General features: G+C 32.2%; 1 protein-coding gene across 6 annotated transcripts; it reads left to right on the top strand.

The window, feature by feature from the left end:
- The first annotated feature begins 693 nt into the window (after positions 1–693).
- On the top strand, positions 694–22,753 carry LOC113510779 (uncharacterized). Of its 6 annotated transcripts, none has more exons than XM_052902465.1 (12): positions 694–1,003; positions 1,584–1,632; positions 3,387–3,511; positions 4,281–4,332; positions 5,039–7,208; positions 7,602–7,761; positions 9,921–10,011; positions 11,851–12,012; positions 13,373–13,581; positions 14,041–14,192; positions 15,561–15,780; positions 16,282–22,753. In XM_052902465.1, exons 3-12 carry the CDS (start codon positions 3,485–3,487, stop codon positions 16,612–16,614), a joined length of 3,576 nt encoding a protein of 1,191 aa, XP_052758425.1. In that variant the 5' UTR covers positions 694–1,003; positions 1,584–1,632; positions 3,387–3,484; the 3' UTR covers positions 16,615–22,753. The 6 variants fall into 6 exon arrangements, with proteins under 6 accessions (XP_052758425.1, XP_052758426.1, XP_052758421.1 ...); XM_052902466.1 differs by lacking the exon at positions 1,584–1,632 and adding an exon at positions 2,430–2,518; XM_052902461.1 differs by lacking the exon at positions 1,584–1,632.
- Positions 22,754–25,622: the final 2,869 nt, after the last annotated feature.

Genomic DNA, 25,622 nt, shown 5'->3' on the forward strand with positions numbered 1-25,622 from the left:
TCAATCTAATATACGTCTTTATATAATTGTACTTGTAAGGAGATTTAGATGAATCAGGATAACGATATTTTTACTCGTTTCTGTTAACTTTTTAGGTAAATTTATATAATTTTACCTGTAACCAATTCTAGGTATTTTTTATCTAACCGACATAAAATACTTCAAATTTTAGTCTGGGATAACTTTCTTTGATATCAAAAAATAACAAAAAATATATGCTTTCCGTAACTGTTAAAATTATTTCGATACGTCAATCAGGTAAATAGTTATGATTTTTTTTTCAAAAATTTCAACTTTAAACCGCTCTCCTGTAAAGTTTATTAAATGTCGCTTAGTTAAGGTTGCCTTTCAACCGTCGATATAATCTATGAAATTAACTTTTGTGCTATATTTACACTATCTTGCTTTTATTTATTGCAGACGACGTTCAAATTTTTTCATTGATTTGATAATGTTATTCAAAGATTTAAAGTCATTTATAAGTACTTATTGACTAAGCAAAAAATAATAATAATACTTTTTTTTATATTTTTTTCATATATGAAGAAGAGAAAGAAAAACAAAAATATTAATACTAATTTGAAATAATAAGAAATAATACGAAACGCGTTTAGTTATCACTCACGCAAGCAAGAGTTATATCGTAGGTACCTCTCGTCGTTAATATAACTTTTCTTACTAGCAACACTAGCGAAATCAACAAGCGGTCTTATACTCATGTTGGTCGGTTTCTTACTGCATTTATTGATATTAATATTTTGTCACTTACTTTTGGATAAAAAGTGTTTTAATTTGTTCCCGTAAAAGTTTAATTTCTATGTGTCTTCTTCGTAAAGCGAATTAATTCTCTAGAAATGTCTATTTCATTATCCAGCCTCGAGTGACAGATGTTGCATTAATAGATCGCGCCAGTTTTTAGTCGCCGAACTTGTGTTTATTGTGAGAAAAATGGAAGAATCCGATAAAAGTAATAATGAAAAAGTTTCTTCATCTCAAGAAATAGGTAAGGCAATCATATTTTTTCTTTTTTTATATGAAAATCCAAAATTTACATTGACGTACATTTACATTAACCGACCAAATTAAAAATGTCTATCTTATTTTTGTTTTAACCAAATTTATCGCAATTATATTATTTAGTTTTATATAAAAATACATATTTGATTTTTATATTTTCCAATCTATATGCTTAAAATGACCTAAATGTATTGGAAAACGATATTTCACAAAATGTTGCGGTTTGTTATTATATTCATGTCATCGGGAACATATTTTAGTAGTCGGTTTATAATTTATCAATATACATCAATATAAAATCGCTTCAATGTAAATTGGACCTGTCTAGATTCTATGCAATATTTAATGCATGTAAGAAACATTAATAGACGGTTTTGCTTCAAATTCGCCATAAATTTTACTGTTTAGTCCTTGGTATTTCTGGTTGTTGTCATTTGCTGCTACACTATAATAGTCGAGTATCAAAGAAAACGGCGGTTTATTGAAAGTTTGTCTATTTACTATACAATATATTGATAAAATTATCAGAGTCTATATAATTATTTTTTTGTTTGTCTTATTATCAGATTATTGAACCAGTAAATCATAACAATGGAACACATAACCTATGTAGAGGTTAGAAATTTTTTTTAATATATTTTTAAAATATTTATGAATAAACGGAAAGCAAATTATAATTTTTGTCTTTCTCTATGGATTATAAGTTTATTATAAAAAGCATAATGATAATGGAAGGTTACTGTTTACTGAATAATTAAAAAGGTATTGTTTAATTTTTTTTTAATGATTAGGTAAACAATGCCAATAATTTTGGTAGTAGTAGTAGATAGATCTGTTTATTTTTTAGAAGCTTTAATATATAGTATAAATTTTTAACAAAGTATTCCTAATGGGGGCCTCATTTCAACAAAAAATAACCCATCCTAATAGTAACACGTTTCAACATGTTTAGGAAATGGTTTCTATGCAATATAGACCTTGTTGTCTTTAACTTAAATCTTTTTTCTTGTATTTTGATAACTTAAACTGAGTGTTACATAATTTATAGCTATTGAAGCATCCTTGAAAGCACTTGAATAGCATATCTAAAAATAGATTATTATAAGTTATAATTTATGTAGCTTGTTTAATAGGATTTTATTATTTTGCTCAACATGCAAATTAATTTGTAATAGCATACTTTATTTATATGAAAAAAATATAAATGAATTATATTTGTGAGAAATATTTTATAAAGTGGACGTATTAATATCGCCTATTTCGAAGAAGAAAAAACATTGTTTGGGGGAATCACACTTCAAGCTTTTATTCTTATGAAAATATTTGTTACATATTTAGTAAATATATTAACATTGAAGCTTAATTATTTAGTGAAAAGGAGCAACATATATAAAATAAATTTGGTTATTTAGAATTTTACAGAGAAGTCACGTAAGGCCACCGTTTCAAAACGAGAGGGTTGGAGACTCCTAAATTTTATATTAACACTTTTTCTGTTAAAGTAGGTATAATCTGTTTTTTTTATACTTGCCTTATTAAATTTTGGTATATCTTTTTATCAAAATAAATAACTGGGATAGAAATTCTTTGAGCTAATTATGATGGAATGAATTATGCCCACTGATGCAAAAAGGTATGCCAAGATTATTGGCTAAAATATGAATAAAAACAGATTTAATTTTTTTTTTTTTTTTACTATAATCACATCAAAAGAAAACTAACAAACTGTTATAAATTGTAATATTTTAATTTTCCTATAAGAATAAAAGTTAAGCTGTTGTGTGTGTGGTATGCACCCCCCAGAGACCACAGCTGTCACTTCTGCATCCTCCCACATAGTGACATCCTATCCCTTCCCCTAAACTACTTTAAAAATCCTTTTTAAAATCTACTCAAAAATCCATCCAATATTTCTAGTCACCAACTCACTTGCCCAGCATAATGACTTATGGGCATAAACTCCTCAATGAAAAGAACCAATAATAAATAAATGAATGATAACAAATAATGTGTAGCTCCCAGTGCAAAAAGCAGAGGATCGTATTTGTTGAAAAGCATTGAGGAAGGCCTATGTCCAACAGTGGATAGATGTAGGCTGGAATCGTAAAATAGGGATGCAGAAAACAACCATATTTTGTGCCTCTCTAAGACAACAGGAAAATGAGTCTATTGCTAGAATCATTGTGATTAGTGCTTGCATTAGAACAGAAAATTGGATATGATGTGATAATGATCAAACAAATCGATGAATAGATGATGGTGATGTTTGATGGATTTGTTTGCAACTTGTCTAGGGCTGGGTAGTTCATATGACATGGCTGTTTTTTCCATAACTAACTCCCACTAAGGGTAATATTTTAATGTTCCAGCTTCACCATCTGATACTATAGAGGGCACTCCAACCAAACCCATTGATACCTCCCAGATTCTGTTCCCGGAGAGTCCTGTCTATGAACCGGAAGAAGATATGGAAGATATTCAACAAAATGTAGAGGTTTCTATTATTTATTCTTTGTTTTTTTTTTTAATAGGACCATGCAGAAAGCATTGTCTGTGTACATGAACATGGATGTCACAGAATATAATTAATATTATTCATAGGTGGCAACTCTTGTATTTTTTTTTAAATAGTGTGTGCACTCTTTTCTGTGGTTCTTCCTTTTCTAATAAAACTATACATGTAAAAGTTTGTTAAGAGAAAAATTAAAATATAAAAATATTGTCTGCTGTTTTTATACTGCGATCCTCATATGTTACCGTTTCTGAGGAGTAAGGTGTTAATGCATTTTTACCCTGTAATTTCATAGCCATATCTATTTCTTTTCGTATTGATCTTATTTCAATCTCTATTAATCACATAATAAATTTTAAATAGTTTAAATAAAGATTTTATAATTTAAATGAAAAGAGACAACCTAATTTTTTTTTTATAGAAAGGTTAATTTCTTTTTAAATTAATTAACATATCTGTACTATACAAATATTTGTATTCATTACTGTATGTATGTTCATGTTTGTATTTATATGGATGTTTTATATTTATAGCAGGTATATTTTTACATAAGATCAATCTATGTATCATTTATCTAATATCCATAGTACAAGCACTGCTTAGATTGGAACAATTTGTGCAATTTGTTCAATAGTATTTAATAAAATTGAAAAAAAAAATATCGGAAACTATTAAATTATGGACAGTAACAACATACATTATATTGAAATTAGTATATCAAATATGTACATATTTTATGTTCTATTTTCAGGGTGTCACCTCTACAACAGAAATCAAGGCTAAAGAACAACAAGACGTCAAAGGTATGAATTCATATTACCTAACTAACTTTTACCCGCGATTTTGTCCACGTGTATACAAAATTTCATAGTCATTGATTAAACCATTAAAGCGCTATAAGATAACAAACAAACTCACTTTCACATTTATTATATTAGTAAGGATTTGTTAATGTTTGTATTATTTAAAACAGTTATAGTATATGTGACTAGCTCATGCCCGCGACATTGTCCGGGTAGTATTTGTTATTCCTTCAATTAACGTTTTCAACCAGGAGGTTGAATTGAATTACAATAAGGATATTGTAGTGAACTATGACTAGGAATACTGGACCAAAATTAACAAATGACAAAATGTCATTCTCGAGATTAAAAGAATCTAAAATTTGCCTTAGGTCAAAATGACAAAAAATTTGAAAAAATTATATGTTCTATTTCACTACTAACATATAAGTTATTATAGATCTTTTTTTTAATACTTATACAAACCCTTGTAATTTTGTACATTAATTTGTTTCTATTATGCCTATCAACTTTCTAAAAAATTTTTGGTAATTCATCAAATACCCTAAAAAAACCAGTCCCAATTTTTCACTGGTTCTACAGCACAGTTGACAAATACCTTTCCATTTTCCAAACCAAAATAGGGGTTTTAAGTGTGAGCACATTTTTTCTAATATTTCCTGAATCATGATTATAGACGTACAACTACTGAATACCCTTTTTTCAGAAGACCCGCCAAGTCAAGTAAAAAGAAAGTTAAGCGATGAACCTTTATGTAGTGATGCGAAGATCCAGAAAATAGATCTCGCTAGTGCAGAGTGTGTTTCCACACAAAATTTAGATGATGAAGTGTCAGAAATAATTGGTGGTGCAGCTAAACGAAAATTTGATGTGGAGTTACCGTCTACGTCACGAGTACGCACACCTGTCAAATCGAGCCCAAGAAAAGTTACGAAGCGAAGTAACAGTGCTGATGTAGCTAAACCAAAAACGCCAAAGACTCCTAAATCACGACCGGCTAGCGTGGACATCACAAAAACGCGGACGCCACGCACAAGAACACCCCGTCAGCAACGTCTGCAGTTGGAACAAATTGGGGAACAAACAACCTCAGAAGGCACAAATACCTCAGATACAAACTCTCGTGCCAGTGTAGTGTTTGTAAAGGAAATACCACCACCCCAACAAAACCCAGTGGAAATAATAGCAGAAGAATCTAATTCAGAATTAAATGATTCACAAAGTTTCCATCTAGTCTTGTCGCCAACTCCTGATGAAGATGTCAGTGATGACAAAACAAAGCCACATTATAGCAGTGACCCAGTAATTGTTAAGGATAGAAAAGAAATCCTTGAACCAGGTAAAGTTCATGAAACTCACAGTGAAGGTTATAATTATTCTGATCAGAGTAACAATTTGTCTCAACCAATGCCAAAAGATTATAATAAAGGAAAATCTACTGATCAAGATAGTACTGATAGTCTTAACTCAATAAATCTTGAAAGTCCTGACCATGTTCCCAGTGTTGCTTCAAAGATGATATCTAAATTATCTAATGGAAACTCATCAACTCCTACTGAAATATCAGTACCAGGAAAACATGGATTATCGGAAGATAGTGACAGCACTCCTGATTTGATCAAACTAAATGGCAACAAAGCAAAGAGGCTTAAAAATGAGTCCTTCCGCGCTAGTAACACTACTACACCATCAACCATATCACCATTGCAGAATGGTCACTCGCTGCCTGTTAACACGCCCCAAGTACCAATTTTCGATATTCACATTAGCCAAAACGAAGATTGCGAGTTCCTTTCTCTTTATGTTGTGAGAACAGATAATGATTTAGGAATGGACATGTGCAAAGAATTCCAGAGGATTTCAAAAAGGTTTACCATAGATCCGTATATGGCTGATGTGTCTGTAAGCAACTCTCCATCTAGTGTCACCAGTGGAGGCATGATAAATTTACCTAACAGAACCTCGTTTGCATCAGTTGTCAGCTCAACATCTACCACTAGCAGTAATCGTACCAGCGATGGAGCTTTTGTAGTGCCCCAACCTCCGCGTAAGTCCGTGTCGAACCCTTCAACAACTGTTAAAGGATATGATGCATTAATGAAAAAATTACAAGATATCTTTTCACATATAAGAGAGACATCTATAGATGACGGTAATCGATCGATGAACGAAGATAAAGTATCTGTTGCGGTTCAAACCTCACTTTCTAGTGACACAGCATCTCTGAGTAATGGTAATGCTAGTCCTGATGAAGTCGGCAAATGTGATAAAGCTACTCCTAAGAGTTCACTTAAGAAAACCAGGGTAAGAGGTCGTAGACATATAGCTGGAAAAACCAAACGTGCTATTTTACCAACGCAACACGAGGAAATAGAAGAGGCCCAAGCTGCGATCTCGCCTGAAAGGCTTCCATCGAATGGTGAAAATGGGAAAATGTCTCCACTCAAGTCACCTAAAGAGGAGAAGCCTTTATCATCTCTCGTGGGCACACCGAAATCAGTTACTAAATTGAAACAGAAACGGCGCCCAACTTCGCCTAGACCTGCAACTCCTGTGGACAAAGTTGTAGTCAAAACTGAATACCCAGGTTTTCCTCCTGATACAGTAGTGCTAGCAAAATGGGTAGATAAGCGTTATTACTCCGGAAAAGTGTTAGAAATCACTGAACCGAATAAATATTCAATTAAATTTGATGATGGGCATTCCAAAGTTCTATTGGATGATTTCATAATATTTGGAGATATGAAAAGATTACCATTGCGAGGGCAGTCGGTTTACGCAATGGTAGATGACGAGCAAAACTACGAGCCCGGCTTAGTCTTGGAAGTGGAAGAAAATGCAAGCGGCACTGTCACTTATCGATGCATAACTGATGGGTGAGTTATCACAATTTGCTTAACATATTAAACTCTAATCGCGTCTTATATAATTACTAAGCAACATTAGGCCTCTGATCCAAATAAACCTGTACTGAACTGAACATACCTGTTTGAAATTTGTTTGATTATTTCAAATTTTCTATTTATATTCTAGAAATCAAGTTCAAATTCGAGCATCTCTATTATTATTTTATGTTAATGCAATATTAGAAATTCATAAAAAAAAACTGTGATACAAAAACAGTTTGCGCTTCATCGATATTATAATTCACTTTTAACGTTCAGACCGGCTTTTATAATTGTACATACTATATCATATCTCATGTATTCTATGCGCAATAAAGTGTTGTGTTATGTTAAAGTAACATGGTTATGATGTCCTCCTACCAGCGAGTCGCAAGTGTGCGTGACGGCGAGCGAACTGTACCTGACGGAGGACCAGGCGCGTGCACTCAAGGAATCCTCCCGACCGCGTTCCCCGCCCGCCCCCCACCCGACTACCCCGCGCCGCCGCCATCACACCGAGCTTGATCTCGACAACATCATACAGGTCAGTTCTCGAAGCCACGCTTACCCCCAACATCATACAGGTCAGTCCTCTGGACCGCGCTCGCCCCGACCATAACTCAGAAGGAGACTTTGTACAAAAGTCGATTGCTTGGGTACCTCATCCCATTCGTGTTTCAACCGTGAAGCAGCTGTGTTTGCATGGCTGTGTTTCGGTTTGAAGGGTGAGACATGGCGTGAATTTACTGGGTACAGATGAATAACACCTGAGTCCTCAGGAATGGCAACGCATGGGGGTTATCATGGGCGAAACAGTATACTCTGTTATGTCCATGGTACTGCTCATGTCTATAGGCGTCGGTTACCACTTTCCATCAGGTGGACCGTCAGCTTGTTTGCTATTCTAAGTTGTATAAAAAAAAAAAAAAAACGGTCGCTTCTGATAAGATTATACAGGTCAGTCCACTAGGTCAGGCTCGCCCAGCATAATCCAGTATTTATTTCTTTGGTACAAGTTACAATAATAGTTTGCAAACAGAAATGAGCATAATATTAAATAGAAAACAATACAGAAATTTTACTATACACAATTTGCAAACCTCACATTGTAGGGGGGAAAGGAATTGTTAGTAATGGAGCCAAATAGCCCCATTACTAGCAATATACCCTATCAGGTCGACCTCCACGTGATTCCCTCTGGAAACCATCTTGATTAATTTTTTTTTGAATTCATCAGAATAGGCCAACTGCTTTCATCCTCACCTATCATCTATGACTGGTGCCCCACACAGTGTATATCGTTAGCGCAGGTGGGGTTACCACTAAAAAAAGTCATAAGAAAATAATCATACAAAAAAAATATAACAAAAAAAATCAAAAAAAAGTATATTTATTATAATATAAAAACGGTAGCCCTGCTTGTATAGCGCTGGCAGTTAAACTGGTGGTTAACTCACACAAGTATTGATACATTTGTCAGGATAGAAATGTTGGAGAACATGTTCAAATTATTTAATATATGAAAATGGAAATCATAATCATTTTATATGTAGTAGATTAAGAAAATGTATATTTACTGACACCTTCAAACACTTCACAATCGCAACGGCACTTTATATATAATCACCAGTTATAAAGAATATTATTTTCACTATATTAATCATTGGAACAGATAATTTAAAACGATTATTAGTAGTAAATTAGACATTTTTACATTTTAAAACGTTATAACACTTACAGATGTACATTAGATTACTAATTACAGTTATGATCTAAACTTATACTAATTCAAAATTATTTAATAATTTCTTTAAATTAATGGTACTTTGATAAAAGATATCGAATATTTTGCTTATTTTATCACACACATCCGATGAATAGGATTATTTTGGGACACATTATTATTGGTTGATATTATTATATCAACTTACAGTTTAACTTGAAGTTGCCTACCTCCATCAACTTTCATTTGTCAAATATGAATTATGACGAATATCGCAAAACAACTGTTTATTTGTCTTTATTTCGGTTTATAAAGTGATTAATTGAAAAATTGTTAAATTTAATTTATTTATTTATTTAAATTGTGATATATAGGTAACAATGGATGATAAAACAAGATAAGTCCTCTATGATCAACTCCATCTATCAAGGTATACAAATTTATATATACAAAATATATATAAAAAAATCAACAATGTCACATTTATAGTAAAAAACTATAATATGAAAATTTATTTATGAAAAGATTGATGAATATGGAAGAAGCGAAAGAGATTTGTTTGAATCATATTTGGCGTTCCGTTGTTTCTGTAAAAAATTATAATATGACAGATATGTATATGTATTATGTATTTATTTATCTTCAAGGAAATCGTCAATTGAATAGTATGTTCTGTTTACTAGGTTACATACAGTTTAGTTTTATATTTTTTTATGTCATCTAAGTCTGTGAGGGATTTAGGTAAGTTATTATATATTCTAGGTGCCATTCCTAAGACACTTTTAGTGAATAATGTCGTTCTATGTGGTTTTGAAATAATTTTGTGGTGCTGTCTATTATTTTTAAATTTGTTATATTTATTTAAATTATTTTTAACAAATAAAACTAGCACAAAAGTAAATAACGCAGGTAATGTCAATATGTTGTGTTTTTTTTTTTAATAGTGGCTTATTAATATTATTAATAATGTTTAATTACAGGGCCCTCGCAGTGCACGAAGTCGAGATAAGGGCAGTTCGAGTGCAAAAAAACGGATTGCGTCACCGAAGAGTCCTAAGGCTTCAACATCAGGTCAGTAAAATGTCTTACTGATATTTAATGATATTTATTAAAATAATAAATTTCTTACTGGTATTATTAATTATTTGTTGAGTCAACAAAACCAGCTCTAGTTACAGGTTACTCAATAGTTAATATATCTCATAATGCTTATCGTTGTTTTAATTTATGTATATATGTGTGTATATATATATATATATATATATATATATATATATATATATATATAAATATGACTATATCGCCTGACTGCCGTTGCCAATCTGCCTGCCAAACGTGGCAACTACTGGCAAACGCCCACAAGCGGAAGGCTTATGTTCAGCAGTGGACAGTTAAAGGCTGATATGATGATGATGATGATAAAATTATTTTATAAGACGCAAATTTCGTTTTACTTTTTACTAAAATTTTGTATACAGATTTCCGTAGCTTATTACGTAAAAAACAGATTGGCTTGTTTTTTTTTTTTTATTTAAGCGTTCCGAAAAGATAATACTATTACACTAGCGCAAGATTTTTATTCTACCGTTGTTCTACTGTTACATTTGCCATCAGTGTAGCAATCATTAATCATATATTTGATCGCTGATGTGGTAATCCGCCGAGTGTAATGCATCACATGAGAAAACATGCAATGTCTCTTCCCCCATCTTCCGAGAACGGAAAAGTGATAAACAAAGACAAATACGAGAAAATATTTGTCGATCCATCTTACGCAGCGTGACCGAGAGTATCAAATTGTAATTTAATGCATTTACATTCCGTCGCGGATGATTGGCAACTAAAGATCGATGTAATTTATGTAAGATTATATTAATTTATTGTTTTTTTTTTCTTATGCAACTTAGAATGGCAAACAAGCTGACGGCCCACCTGATGGAAAGTGGTAACTGTCGCCTATAGACATGAGCAGTAGCATGGACATAACAGAGTATACTGTTTAGCCATGATACCCCCCCATGTGTCTAAAATGAACTGGCATTTAGTCAGTGATTCTTTTGCCTACTTACATCAAATCACTGTTTATTTTGAATGCGTTAAAAAACATCAATTAATAAAGCTAAAATACGTTATAAATATTATATTTTTGTATTTAATAATTTGATATACATTTTTTTTAAATTGTCAATTTATTCTCATGTTAATGTAACACAAAAAATTTTGCTGAGCTAATATTATACTATGTAATGAGGGTTGAGCGCTGTTGTCTGAGATACAGGTTTTATAACCTAGTTCAGACACATATGTTTAAACTGATCCAAATGTACAAATGAATTCATACCTACTTTTACTGTAATTTCCAATGCTGAGTTTGTTACAATCATGGTTATGCAATAAAGTTATTTTTCTTTATACAACTTAGAATGGCAAACAAGCTGACGGCCCACCTGATAGAAAGAGGTAAACCGTCGCCTATATACATAAGCAGTACCATGGACATAACAGACTATACTGTTTCGCCCATGATACCCCCCATGCGTTGCCATTCCTGTGGACTCAGATGTTATTTCTCTGTACCTTGTAAATTTACGCCATATTCCACCCTTCAACCTTCAACGAATGGGACAGAGGTACCCAAGCAAACGACTTTTGTATAAAGTCTCCCTCTGGTAAAATTGGTATTATTATTATTAATGAATTTACAATATAAGTACTAGTCATTCAATGACTCGGTGGTAGTAATCAATTAATATAAAAATGGCGATACCCTTTTAGAAAGGGCAGTGGTGTTTGGAACGTGTAAGAGAATGGAATTGAGAAATATAATACCATCAAGACGAACAGTGTTACTTTATATCGATCATTCTAAAATGTAGAACTAATCTTAATCAAATTGTTTATGGGGAACAGGCGTCAAGTCCAAAAGCACGCCGGTGAGCCGCAAGAGGCTAGCAAGCGAGAGCAGCGAGATGAGCGAGAGCAGTAACTCGGCGCCACCTGTTCGCATCGAGGACGTCGCCGGCGTCGAACCTGAAGTGCAGCGGACGCCGCGGAAGATCGACGGCGTCAAGGGTATACACTTTATCCATTCGCCCTATACACGCCCTTAGCTAGAAAAGAAAATTGTCAAATGCAAATAAATGTGACAATCCTGAGAGGGTAACCTAGAATAAAAAAAAGAATACTTTTTGGCACTGCCGCATTCAAAATTGGATGTGTATATAGTTTTCAACCGACTTTAAAAAAGGAGGTTCTCAATCCAGTTGTTGTATTTTTTTTTATTATTATGATTGTGACCTCATAACTTTGTCAGTTCTAATTTCAAAAAATATTTTTTTTTTTTATTATTTGAAAGGATATACTTACAGATGGGTTCCATGGGAATTTTTATCAAAATTAGTATTAGTAGTTTACTTTTTAGATCAAAATAACGGGTTCTGTCACATTTGAAGTTTTTTTTTTTTAATTTTCTGGGATACACTCTATAACAATGATTAACATTTTATATATTTTTCTGTCCCATTCATATCCCTCGAAGTTATTTTAAATTTTTAGTTTATCATTTAAAATGGAAAACTGACGTCCCGCCTTATGGAAAGTGTTATATAAATATGAACACCACCATAATCATATTACAGAATACACAGTAATCTCTATGGTTTCCTATGGACTAAGATGTTATGTCTCTGTACTCTGTAATTTGATTGCCGTATCCCACCTTATCAAACTCAAAGCACGAAAACAGCTGTACCTTCACAGCTGGTTGCTAGAACAGAGATTTCGAAGTTGACAATTGTACAATATCTGGTAATCGACAATAGCTCTATTCATGTTTTCTTTTTAATGGATGATAATGGAATAGTAATCCTGCCTGTGCTAACGCTATACGCTGGCGGGACACCAGTGAGGGATGATAGGTGAGAATGAAAAGGCAAGTCAGTTGGCCCATCATGATGAGTATATCCGTAATTCAGCACGATGCTTCCCAGGAGGGACCACGTGGAGGTCTACCTGACAGGGTATATTGTAAGCAATATGACTGGTAGTCCGCATTACTTGCGAAAAGGGATTGTTAGCAATGGAGTTTGACAGCCCTATTGCTAGCAATATGCTCTATAAGGTCGACCTCCACGTGATTCCTCCTAGAAACCATCGTGAAAAAATCTTGTTGAATTCGTCACGATGGGCTAACTGACCTACTTTATCCTCACCTTTCGTCACTGGTGCCCCGTCGGTGTATACCGATAGCACGGGCGGGGTTACTATTTCATATAAGAAAAAAGTCGACATTACTAACACCCCCTCACACACTCACTCACACATTCATTCACTCACACCCCCATCTATTCCCGTTATGATGTAGCATATTGTGCGCTGATTTGCAATATACCAGTAAATTTAAGAGTTTTAATTATTTTTTTATATTCAATAGCGGGGCCATTGCAACTCAAAGGTGCGGCCAAACAGAACATAGGCAAAAAGAACTCGAAACTGGCCAAATTCGAGAACGACGAAGATACAGTATCACTACTGGGGCCGATACCAAGTACTGACTGCACTATATTCTCTGGGCTACACTTTCTGCTGACGTGTAACGAGGTTCCGCGAAGTAGAGATACTGATGAGAAATCCACAGAAAAGGTATGTACCTATCATTATTTTTAATCTTTGTAAAAGCATCTGATGGTATACCTGATGGAAAAATGAGTATCGCTTGTTGAACATTTTGTTATTAACATTTTCCCAAGAGACTACAGCTTGGGGTTCTTCAAAAGGGGGGTAAAGAGGTTTCTTCAGGGTTGGCAACGCGCGCGTAATACCTCTGGTATTGCAGGCGTTAATAGGCTATGGTAACCGCTTACCATCAGATGGGCCGTATGCTTGTTTGCCACCTCAGTGGTATAAAAAAAACCATGCTGCGAAAATATTAATTAATTTTACTTGATTAAAAATATTTCTTTCTTTATTTCATTATCAAACTATTACGATGCTGTATAATGTGTGTGATTTAATGTTAAAGTGACTTAATAAATAATTGTTATTCCTGCAGCGCTTTAAGCATCTATCAGCGAATTAAACTGCACCGCTATTGTTTTAAAGAGTCAAGACACCCGACACTACTCGTCGGAGGAGGACGGCGATACCACCTCCACGATGGCGACAGACACTGAAGACTTTGAGTTCTGCAACCGGCCGTTCAACAAGGAGCGGCTTAAAGAGCAGATAGAGGCTGGCGGAGGTGTTGTATATAGGTCAGTGTCAGACAGTTGCATTTTCTTTGATTCCTTTTATGTATTTACTGTATCTGACTTGCGCCATCTACCTTTCTCTCTGTGCTTATCCATTATTTATGCCAGGTTGTCTGTAAAAGATTGCTTTTAGCGATAAGACCGCCTTTTGTATATGCACATTCTGTATAAATATTCCTTGTATACATCTCTACTGTGCGCAATAAAGAGTTTATTATTATATTATTATAGAAATTATTATCTTATTCAGTGGACTTCAAAAAGAAAGAGATTCTCAATATTGTTTTATTTTTTTATATGTTTGATCCCTTATAATTAAGTCAGTTCTAAACCAATTTTATATTTTTTTTTATCTCAAAGATTCTACTTACAGATTGGTGTCATAGAAATTTTATCAAAATAGATTCATTAGTATAGTTTTTAGATGAAAATAACTTATTATAATTACAGATGGTTTTTTTTTGGGACATAATCTTTAATCATTATTTACACAATACGTCCTTATTTATTATTACTAACACTACCGTGAAAGGATGGTAATAAGTTGTACAGTATCCATTCTATAAAAAAATGCATCTCATCATTGTCTATGGTCTTATAATTTTTTTTTAATGAGTGAAAATGGTATGGTAACCCCGACTGCGCAAACGGGATACGCTGTTGGAGCACCAGTGGAGGGTGATAGATGAGAATGAAAACAGGCCAGTTAGCCCATCATGATGAATTTATCAGGAATTAACCATGATAGTTTAGACCTGGTTGTATATTGCTAGCAATAGGATTCTCAGTCTCCATTACTAACAATATTATCATATTTGTTTCTTGCTAACTGCATCATCATTCATTATTTCAGCCATTTCTTATCATTACGTTACTATGCTACATTACATAGCATATTGTTAAAATGTTATTAATCGACGATTCCAACTCTTTGAAAATCATATTTTTTTTACTTTAATTATTTAATACCGAAGTCTGTTCATTTCATAAAACTTCTGTTTTTAAGTCTTGATTTCTTACATTACCCTTTGCATGTTTTTTTTTTTATTGGTGAAATATGATTTATTCCACCAATAAAAAAAAGTGATATAGTTCGTGTTTAAAGTTAAAGGAAATATTGTTAAAAAATAAATTTGACAGTTTTTTTTCCTGCAATGGACATTACAAAGTTATCCAAACAGGATCAACTTAAAGTGAACTTGGTCTTTTATATAAGTTTTAGGCCATCAATGTTATGATGGAAATTTCTATCATTATGCAAAGAAGGGTTAAAAGTTTTAGATACAATTGTCACTGCTAGATGGCGCTGTTAGATAAAAAATAACATGTATCAAATCAAATTTCAAACAATACATCTAATTATTCCAATAGCCACTTCGACGACGTGCCAAAAGCTAAATATTCCGCGTGCAAGCTAATCGCGCCTCGTCCATGTACCACCGCTAAGTACATCCAGTGTCTGAGCGTGGACATCAGGGCGGTGTCCCACGCGTGGATCATATTCAGCTGCATCAACAACCGACTGATGGATGTCGATTCTTACGTGCTACCCGCTGGCTGGTCACTTATTAAGAAGAGATATATGAATTGGGTATGTTATATTGTCCTTTATTTTCATGCCAGGTCCCTTAAAAAGGACCTAGAAAACCGAGTGCCAAAGCTCAACTAAACCTGTGTTAGTTTAAATCAGTGTCTAGTAATAGACAGAAGTGTTGATATCACGAATCGAGAAATGAGCTTCTCTATCAAATGATAATTCATTGAATTACAGTTATCCTTTATCTTTTTATTAGTGAAATAAGTTCTAGAATTAACTTAGAAGTTTACACTTACATAATATTAGCCGTTAAATTATTAATATAGTTATAGCCTGTCCATTGCTAAACATAGGCCTCCCCCTTGAGAGGATTTGCCAGTAGTTGCCATGATTGGCAGGTGGATTGATAAACACTTAGTTGTTTTAAAGTGACGCTGTTGCTCATCTTTCGACCATAAAATTTCCTTACCTACATATATACAAATAAATTTTACCCCTTTATGATGAAAAAAAAGGGAAAATTTATGACAACATACTATTTCTAATCATTTTCAGAGTCCATCCACAGGCAAACGTAACACAACCATCTTCAAGGACAAAGTGATCCTCATATGTCACGATCAGGACAACTTCGTGAAGTTCTGGGATCGTGTATGTACCCTTGCGGGGGCAACAACACGGGTCGTCAACGAGGAAAACTTGAACACAAACAGTGCCCACGCTCTAGTCACCGATTGGGACTGTCCTCACGAAGTCCAGAATAAGGCCAACCAAGATATGATCCCTCTTGTTTCCCCGCACTGGGTTAAACAGTGCCTCATCGAAGGCAAGATCCTGCCCACTGATGGTCACGATAAGTTTTCATTTATGTATACAGAGCCAGAATGATCCTGGGACTTCAGAAGGATCCTCATAATACGTGAAAATTGACACTTAGAGGACAGTGCGCGAGTGACGCTAGTGCTAAGTGAAGTTTAGTATTGTTATAGTGATAAAACAAGTTATCTAGTATCAAAGAATTTACGCTCATTCAGGTGTTTGAGAATTCAGTGGAAGGGACAAAAAGGTATTGTCTTCTCAGTGTTTCAATGTGGATATGTGAATTTAAACTTTAATGGACTCATAATTAAATTGTTAATCTGTTAATATGTGGAATGTCTTGACTGAAATTTTTCGATGTACACGTGAAATAAAAATTATTAGCATCCTATTTAGGGAGAATTCAACTAATGACATTATAAAATATTTCCAACAGAAACATCGGTCTAAAAATGGGAAAGTCTATCAATATCTTAACTATGTATAGTTAAGGCTCAAAATTGTTTTGTCTTTTTTCGTCCCATGTCTCTTTGGAAATAAATGTTTAATATAATTAATGGAATACTCCCTTAAAATGATATAATGATTTTGATTTCAACCTGTATAGTTTAGTATTATTGTATTGTTATTCAAGAAAATAAGGGTGAATGAAAGTCATTTTTTTTATTATTGTAAGGGAATGGTATTAAATGTAAGTTATAAAATATAACTTAATATTAATATGCCAATGTATATGGTGATATTATGTATTTGAATATACATGTTTAGAGAATCATCAGGCATGCACACTTATTTACTTGTGGCCGGCATTAGTTTACAAATAAGACTCGACCGTGAAAGAAATTAAAGGATATATAATAATAAAATAATTATGAAATAGTTGTATGTCTCAAGAACAGAATGTACTCAATTTAAAGTTACAGTTTGTGTGATTCATAAACTTGGAATATGGCATGTAATAATGACATTAATTACATTTTTTAATTATTAATTATTGCCAAATATCAATATGAATGTAGTTTTTATACAAAATTTTCGAAAAATGCCTAAAATTAATTATGAAATAACAAATTATGTATGTAATTCTCTTATTTTCTTGATTAGCCTCTCTAACAAGTATTGTACAACAATCATAAATTACAGTTTCCATAAAATTTATGTTGATTATGTATTAATAATTTATCTGACTACTACATTTAATTGAGATTTGTCAATCAAAATATTATTACGAAATTTATTTTTATTTGTTACAAATTCATTGACTTTCTTATATAAATTCAGTTGTTAACAATTCATGTTTGAAACAAATTGAAATTGGCAATGTTGGGATTGTTTTTTTTTTTAATGGATGATAATGAAATGATAACTCCGCCTGCACTATTGGTGTACACTAGCGAGGCACCAATAAGGGTTGTTTAGTGACATTGAAAAGGCAGGTCACAATTAGCCCAGCGTGACGAATTCAACAATAAACTCGTTACGATAGTTTCCAAGGGGAACCGCGTGTAAGTTGCCCTGATAGGTTATATTGATAACAATGGGGACTAACCTCCCTATTACTGGGGAAAGGGATTGTTAGTAATGGAGACTGAGAATCCCATTGCTAGCAATATACCCAACCAGGTCGGCCTCCTCGCGGTTCTCCCTGGAAACTATCATGATTAATTCCTGATGAATTCATCATGATGGGCTAACTGGCCTGTTTTCATTCTCATCTCCCTTCACCCTTCACTGGTGCTCTGCCAGCGTATCCCGTTAGCGCAGGCGGGGTTACCATACCATTTTCACCCATCAAAAAAAAAACCTCCCCATTACTAACAATCAATTTCCCCATGTTGGGATTGTTAAGAAATGTTCAGTTCTTTAAGAACATTACTAATGAGGCTGATTTTATCTATTATGCATTGCTCCACTGATGCGGTCAGGCGAGTTCGCTCCTCCATACCCATATTCATGGCTATATTATGAACATAACATTTAAAGATATTATTTTTAAAACAAATTTCATAGTGATAGGCTAATCCATTATGGCGCTAAGAGGTAACAAACTCTCTTTCACATTTATAGTATTACTAGCTAGTGCCCGCGACTACGTCCGCGTGGTATTTGTTATTCCTGTTAAATAGGTATATATCAATGTATTTATTATGTCTGGAAATACTGGACCAAAATTAATAAATGATGTACTGTTCTCACTCTTTGCGTTAGGTCAAAATGACTTTACTTAAGTAGGTTGTGTACTAAGCTGTATAAGTTACTGTAGTTTTTTAACTATCCCACGGGAACACTTTAATTTTCCGTAATTAAAAATATCTAAAATGTTGACAGGGACTATAAGGTACCACCATGCCCTTATAAACAGACAGAGAAATAAAAATTAAAAGAAAAATCTTGATGTGTTCTCTTTCACTTCTAACATACCCCTGACTCGGTTTCAGCTTTTTTTTTTCTATGTACAGACATTCGACCTCTACAGTTTTATTATATGTATAAATAATAAGGATTAGAACCGTAGATAAATACATTTGTAAATTAAAAGCTGCCAGTTTCAATTTATTTCAAACTAGTATTGTTAGTGACTCATATAATCAACCTGCAGGGCATCCATATTTGAAATGTATTTGGCCTATTAATTGTGTTCAATTAATAACGTGATAAAGATACAAATCATACAAATGATCTGACAGTGATTTAATTGTAAGTAAATGTTTAGATGTGTTAGTTTTTGTCCGTATATAACATAAGTATTCTATTTAATACAAAGTCTTGTAATAGGGGATTTTCAATTGTGTTTTTATGTATAGAAATTGTCTCTCTGTCAGTATGCGTGAATAGATGGGCTTACGCATTTGTATCGCAAGTATCCACAAAATATCCAAATTTCTCATTTGTATACAAAAACTGCGTTTAAAAGTTTAAACTGTTACTAATTAAAATTAAAAAAAATATATATAAGAATAATAGAACAAGGCATGAGTGGTGTCGAATATTTTAAAGGAAATCTTCCACAAATTTAATTTTTATGAATTAGTGTTTTGTTACATTCTTACCAACAAAATTTCACGTAAAAGACAAAACGACGTTTTTGTAAGCAATGTATATATATATATATATATTCTTTATTGCCCTTGTAAATTACATATAAAATAATATATTTATAAATGTTGTGAGCAAGGGTGGACTTATCTCTGATAGAGATCTCTTCCAGTCAACCCAGTACAGTAAGGAAGCATTTCGTTAGCGGACACCTGAAGTGCTACAACTATTAATATATAAACAAATATACAATTATTTATGTATTAAACTTTAATACACCTATATAGTATAAATGGCGGACTTAACACCATATGGTGTTATCTACCAGTGGATCGTAGACAGGAATGCCAAAAAATGTATTTGACAGTGCAACGTAATGAACAATATTAAATTAAAACTGTAATTTAAAAATAACGTATTATATATATTCTATATTGCACTTGTAAATTACATTGTTAATGCATTTATAAATATTGTGAGCGAGGGTGGACTTATCTCTGACAGAGATCTCTTCCAGTCAACCCAATGCAGTTAGAAAGCATGTCGTTAGCGGGCAGCTGAAGTGCTTCATATTATACTCAATAAATATATTTGAAAATTTCTTCATAATATTTTTATATGAATTTCGTAAGAAGTTTTTGAATTTGACTATATTTTTGTGTACATCGTGATAGTTTTAATCAATTCTTAGCAGGTTTTGATAACTCCATTGTTTTTCCCATGTTAATTTTATTGTAATTGTGATCACTGTAAATCAATATCTTGTTTACATCAATATATAAAAGTAATAGATATATAATCAGGAATAAAACACCAATCATCAAGAGAGTGTGACTGCAGTCAAATATGCTGAAGTATTCCTATATATTTAGTAAAAAAAGAAGGTGGAGTTCCTTGATATATGTCTCCATATATACGTTAATTTTTCGACTCCACTCATGCCTTGTCCTGTCATAATCTTTGTTTTTTTTTTTTATTTAAATTTGGAACAGTTTTAAATTTTTACTTTTGTGAAACTTGGGTTTTTGCTTATCAATAACTGAAAGATATAAATTAGCATTTTGAAATATTTTATATTCAGTCATTATTTTTAAATTGGTTGAGTATCCATTATATATATATACGGTCTCATTTAGTTATAATTGATTTAGTGCTTGATTTAGTTATAAATGATTAGTACGGCTTAAGCCGAGGACAAAGTAAACAAGAAATATTAAATGTTTCTTCAGTTAATTTGAATAGTTCCAATGTAATATGTTATAACGCATTCTTTTATTATTAGTGGATTAAGTTGACACTTATTTCATAATGTAACTTTTTCCGAATTATAAAAATTTTTTCTTCATTTAATGTAGTGAACTGAGGAAACTTAGTAAAGATAAAACTAATTAATAAAATGTTATTATAATATTTTTTTTTTTTCTTATATTTCAGTTGCAATATAAATTCTATACTTTAATAAATTTCAGAAATTTATAAGTAAATGGATAAAAAAAAAAAAACAAAACAAAATTTATGTATTGTTATTATGTATTATGCATTTTTTGTTATAATATATTATCAATCTGTTGTACTTTTTTTGCCAACTTCAATGATGTATAATTTAAGTAATATTGACAGTATTGTAATGGTTTCACAAAGTGTAGATTTAATATTAAATGTATTAATGTTTTAATGTGAATACAAGGTGTAAAATGGAAAGGGGTATAATTAAGATATCTAGAGGTAGTGGATACGATTTTGAAGTGTTATCTATACCTATCTGTATAACTTTAAAGTGATACGTCGAAAGTACGTTAAGAAAAATATATTATAGCATAGAATTTAATTTTATAAAAGCTAAAAGTTAGTTTCTACTGGTCCATAAAATGTTTTCGCTGTAATATCAAACTAAAACTTTAATTTTAGACAGAGAATTGTGCTTCAGAATCAACCACAATATTTGAACTACTTTATCTAAGGACTAAATGAAAAACAAGTACTTTTATTCCTACATATGCCTTTGCTTGGGAAAAATTTAAAGAACACTAGCGATTCAGATTACTATACTCTTACTGATATGCCTTGTATAATTAATCATGTATTTATGTATTTTATAGATACTTTTGAACGATCATGATCTCTGGACCAGATATTTTTGGATTTTAGTACATATGTAGTGATTGTAAAATCATCTCTCGGCGTGCAGGCATATTTTCAAAATTTCCAACTGCATAATGTTACGAAATGAAGTTTACAAACTAAATTAAGATTTAATCTGAATTGTAAATATTATATTAATGTTTAATATATGTAATTCGTAAATATAGAATTGTGTAAATTCTCGTATAGAATTTGACGATTATACAAACGTTGACTAAACAGTTTATTTGATGGAAGCTTTTTATAATTACCTCATATGACATTATTGTTTAAAATTACAAACGCTTAATACATTTAGTTAGATGACCACACCCATATTGTGATTTTATGGAATGTAAATTTTTCTAATGGAAATTATGTGTATATAGACAAAATTCAAAATCAGTATTGAAACATTTTTGATAAGCAAAATTATGTTAATCTTCTTTCTAATTCTGCTTATACTGCGATATATGGCAGGATTGGTCAGGGGATATAGTCGTAGCGAAAAGTATAACTATTTGTTGCATAGATGGCGCTGTTTATCCTAAGTCATAATTAATGCCATCACTCCACTTCTTTTCATTATACCACAAGGTCACAACTCAAAGGAAAGTTTCCATTATAATTTAGTAGGTGGCGCCACTATCGCATAAAGCTGTTTATATTTCTTCGTAATAATAGTAGCAGTATTGTTAAATACATATTATGCCTAAAAAGTAACAAATTTACTATTAACTACCGTATATTCCTGTTGCGATTGTAGCGCCTCCTATTAATTGTGTTTGGAAGCTTCCAAAGGGTAAGTGTAGGTGCGAGCAAATAAACACAATTTTTGTACCATGTGACCTACTCAACAACGTACTTCATAGTCTATGATTATTTTAGTAAAGATATTTGCCGCCAACCGTATAATATCACTGACTTTGTTCATAAACTTGCATTTCGCATATGTTGCGACTTATTGTTTTTTGTTGCTGTAGGTATATTCGTTGTAATGGAGTCAAGTAGGATTGTAATGTGTAATTATGAATAAAATGATGGAAATATATTTGCTTATTTTATTAAAAAAAAAATTAATAACTTTATTGATCAAAATAAAATATGGTATAAAAGGCAAACTTAATCCTAGTAGAAATTGTAAATAATAATTAAATATCTAATGTATGGACTTAGCGAATGCTTGGTACTTAATTTTTATCCAATAATAAGATTTCAATTGAATTAATTTTACAAACGGTATTGCCATATCATATTTACAAAAGTTACCAATTTTATTAATCAGTAGTTTTTGTTCAAGTAAATTTTAAACGTTATTGAATGGTGATTTTTATACAATTCTGCAGCCCAATGATGTTAATTCTCCTATAGTGAATGATCGTTGACGTAACATGGAAATTCAAAATTGACAAATTCTGGTCGTTTGATATGACATTTATACCTCCATCTCAAAAGTGTTTTTTTATAGACAAGGTGTCCCAAAAAGCACAGCAATTTTCTCTCTAATTTTTTTATATGAGAAGTAGTTCATACACGTATTTAATGTTTTTAAGACCATCATTTAGATTTAATAAATTACCAATTTTTATTCTACACCATTTCTGTTCGTCATACAACGCCATCTTTCAAAAGTAGCATACACTACAAGAGATCGTTCGGAACTATGCTACTTATTATAGAATAGTATTAAAAAAATACAGCAGATGGCATAAGAAGGTGTATAAATAACGACTTTCTTTGTTTTGCGTATTTAATATTTTGTTCCATAAAAAACATCAACTTTAATCTTGGCAAACCTAGTAATTTTGTTTTAAAAACTAAACAACTGAATCGTTTTTGATAATATTTCTGTGGGGCCAAGCAAAAAGTATTTCTTAAAAAAAGATTTTTTCAAATCGGTTTATGTCTGACAGAGTCATGAAGTTAAACATAACGAATTGAGAACTCCTTTTTTTTTTTAATCAGTTGAAAGGAGAATAAATAGGCGAGCTTATTTTACCGTAGATATGATTCTTAGTCTATGCTCCTTTGTGTGTTAATTTTGTTTCTAACACTACGGCAATAAACGTCATAACAAAATTTATATAAATTGTCCAAGAGACGGTATTACCTATGTCGTTATTCTACTAGTTATGCAATTTCTAAATTGTTAATGTGATAGTTAATCCTATTATCCTATAAATAAAAAAAATACGCAAGTTTGTAACTATAAATGGATGTTTATTTCTTTTTCACGCAAAAACTACAATACGGATTTGAATGAAGTCTGGTACACGAGTACGCTGTATCCTATCTTAGCACATAGTATACTTTATATAGTCGCGAAGTACAGCACAGCTAGAGTACGGATATAAATGCAACATAGTACTTATATAAATTTAAGTAGGTAGGTACGTGTAGAGTTATATCTTGGAAGTTGAGTAATTTATTAAATCAGACTTTATTTCTGTTTAGACGCTAAGTATATTAGCAATAGTTGTAGGTATTTATGAAATACTAATACATTATATTATCGTATACCTACCTACATAAATAGGAAAATATCTATAGAATATACGTATCTATGTAAATTGATTCTATGTAGCAATACTAATACAGTGATTAAGCTATTTAAATAGCATAGATTCAAAATGTAGAGACTGTTCTAGCCACTATATTGCAAATCTTGCTAAGTATAACGTATTACTTATCTGAGTAGGTAATATAAAAAACCGACTGTAGTTACCACAGATAATATAATACGTAACATTCTTTGTTCTTAATCTATGTTAAAAAGTTATAATTCCCATTGTTCGAAATTCAAACATTTGAAAATTCAAATCGAGCTATCGACTCGATAATTAACAAACAATGGCCGCCAAAAATATTCATTGCATATGTACCTATAAAAATACGTAACTACGTAATATTTATCGTCCAACAACACATTCACTGAATGTATGACCTGGGGGTGAACGATAGGAACGTTGACGGGATACAAAAGTGTATCATTTAACCCTAGGCCAATAACATAGGGCCAGGTTTAAAGGTTACCTATATAAAAGCAACACTATAATTATAAGCAAACCCAGTTTCGTATTTACTAACAGAATGTTCAGTCGTTCAAGGATTTCTTCGAAAGTGTTACAGTTTTATACCATAATGAAGGATTGCAGTGAATCTAGTTGGATTATTAGGTCAAACATCACGAGATAACGTCAATAATGTAGTTTATTTGAATATACATGTATAGATATATAGATAGATACTTATATATATTTATACATATTTAGTGGCATATGTATTATTTTTTAATATTTAATTTAAAAAATAATAGAATTTCACTTGTACAAAATGACAAATAAAAGCTAGTTAGCAAGTAATTAACAGACTATAATGTTTGTTTTATATTATAATGTGTTATTATTGTGCTACAATACTAAGATAGGCATTACTACGACGTGGACTCTGTCCAGAACTACGGACATAAAACACACAATCACGCGGCCTGCAAATGATTTATTATTTAAAATTAAACGTACCTATAACTATAATAATATAATTATCTGCATAGAGGTGGCACTTATTTTCCTTTGTGAGTGCACCGATGCCGACAAAATGTACCCCGTTGCCCCTCACTCAAATAGGGTTGTCGCACTACAAAATGATTTATAATTTTAAATAATAATAATATATAATTAGAACTGGCCTTGGAGAGACAAACGTAGAGTAGGATGTCGACCGTCTCCTACTAATCTGATAATTCATACAAGACATGGACAAATATTAGTAATATACAGTACTTAAGCACGGAAGAAAGGGATTGTAAATAATTAGATTTAACAATCTCATTGCTAGCGTATCCTATCAGGTAGATCTCCACGCGGTTTCCCTGGAAACTGGAAAATGAAATGGTAACCTCGCACGCGCTAACGGTCTAC

Source organism: Galleria mellonella, unplaced genomic scaffold, assembly GCF_026898425.1.
Source record: "Galleria mellonella isolate WM207_F2 unplaced genomic scaffold, CSIRO_AGI_GalMel_v1 utg905, whole genome shotgun sequence".
NCBI classification, from domain to species: Eukaryota; Metazoa; Arthropoda; class Insecta; order Lepidoptera; family Pyralidae; genus Galleria; species Galleria mellonella.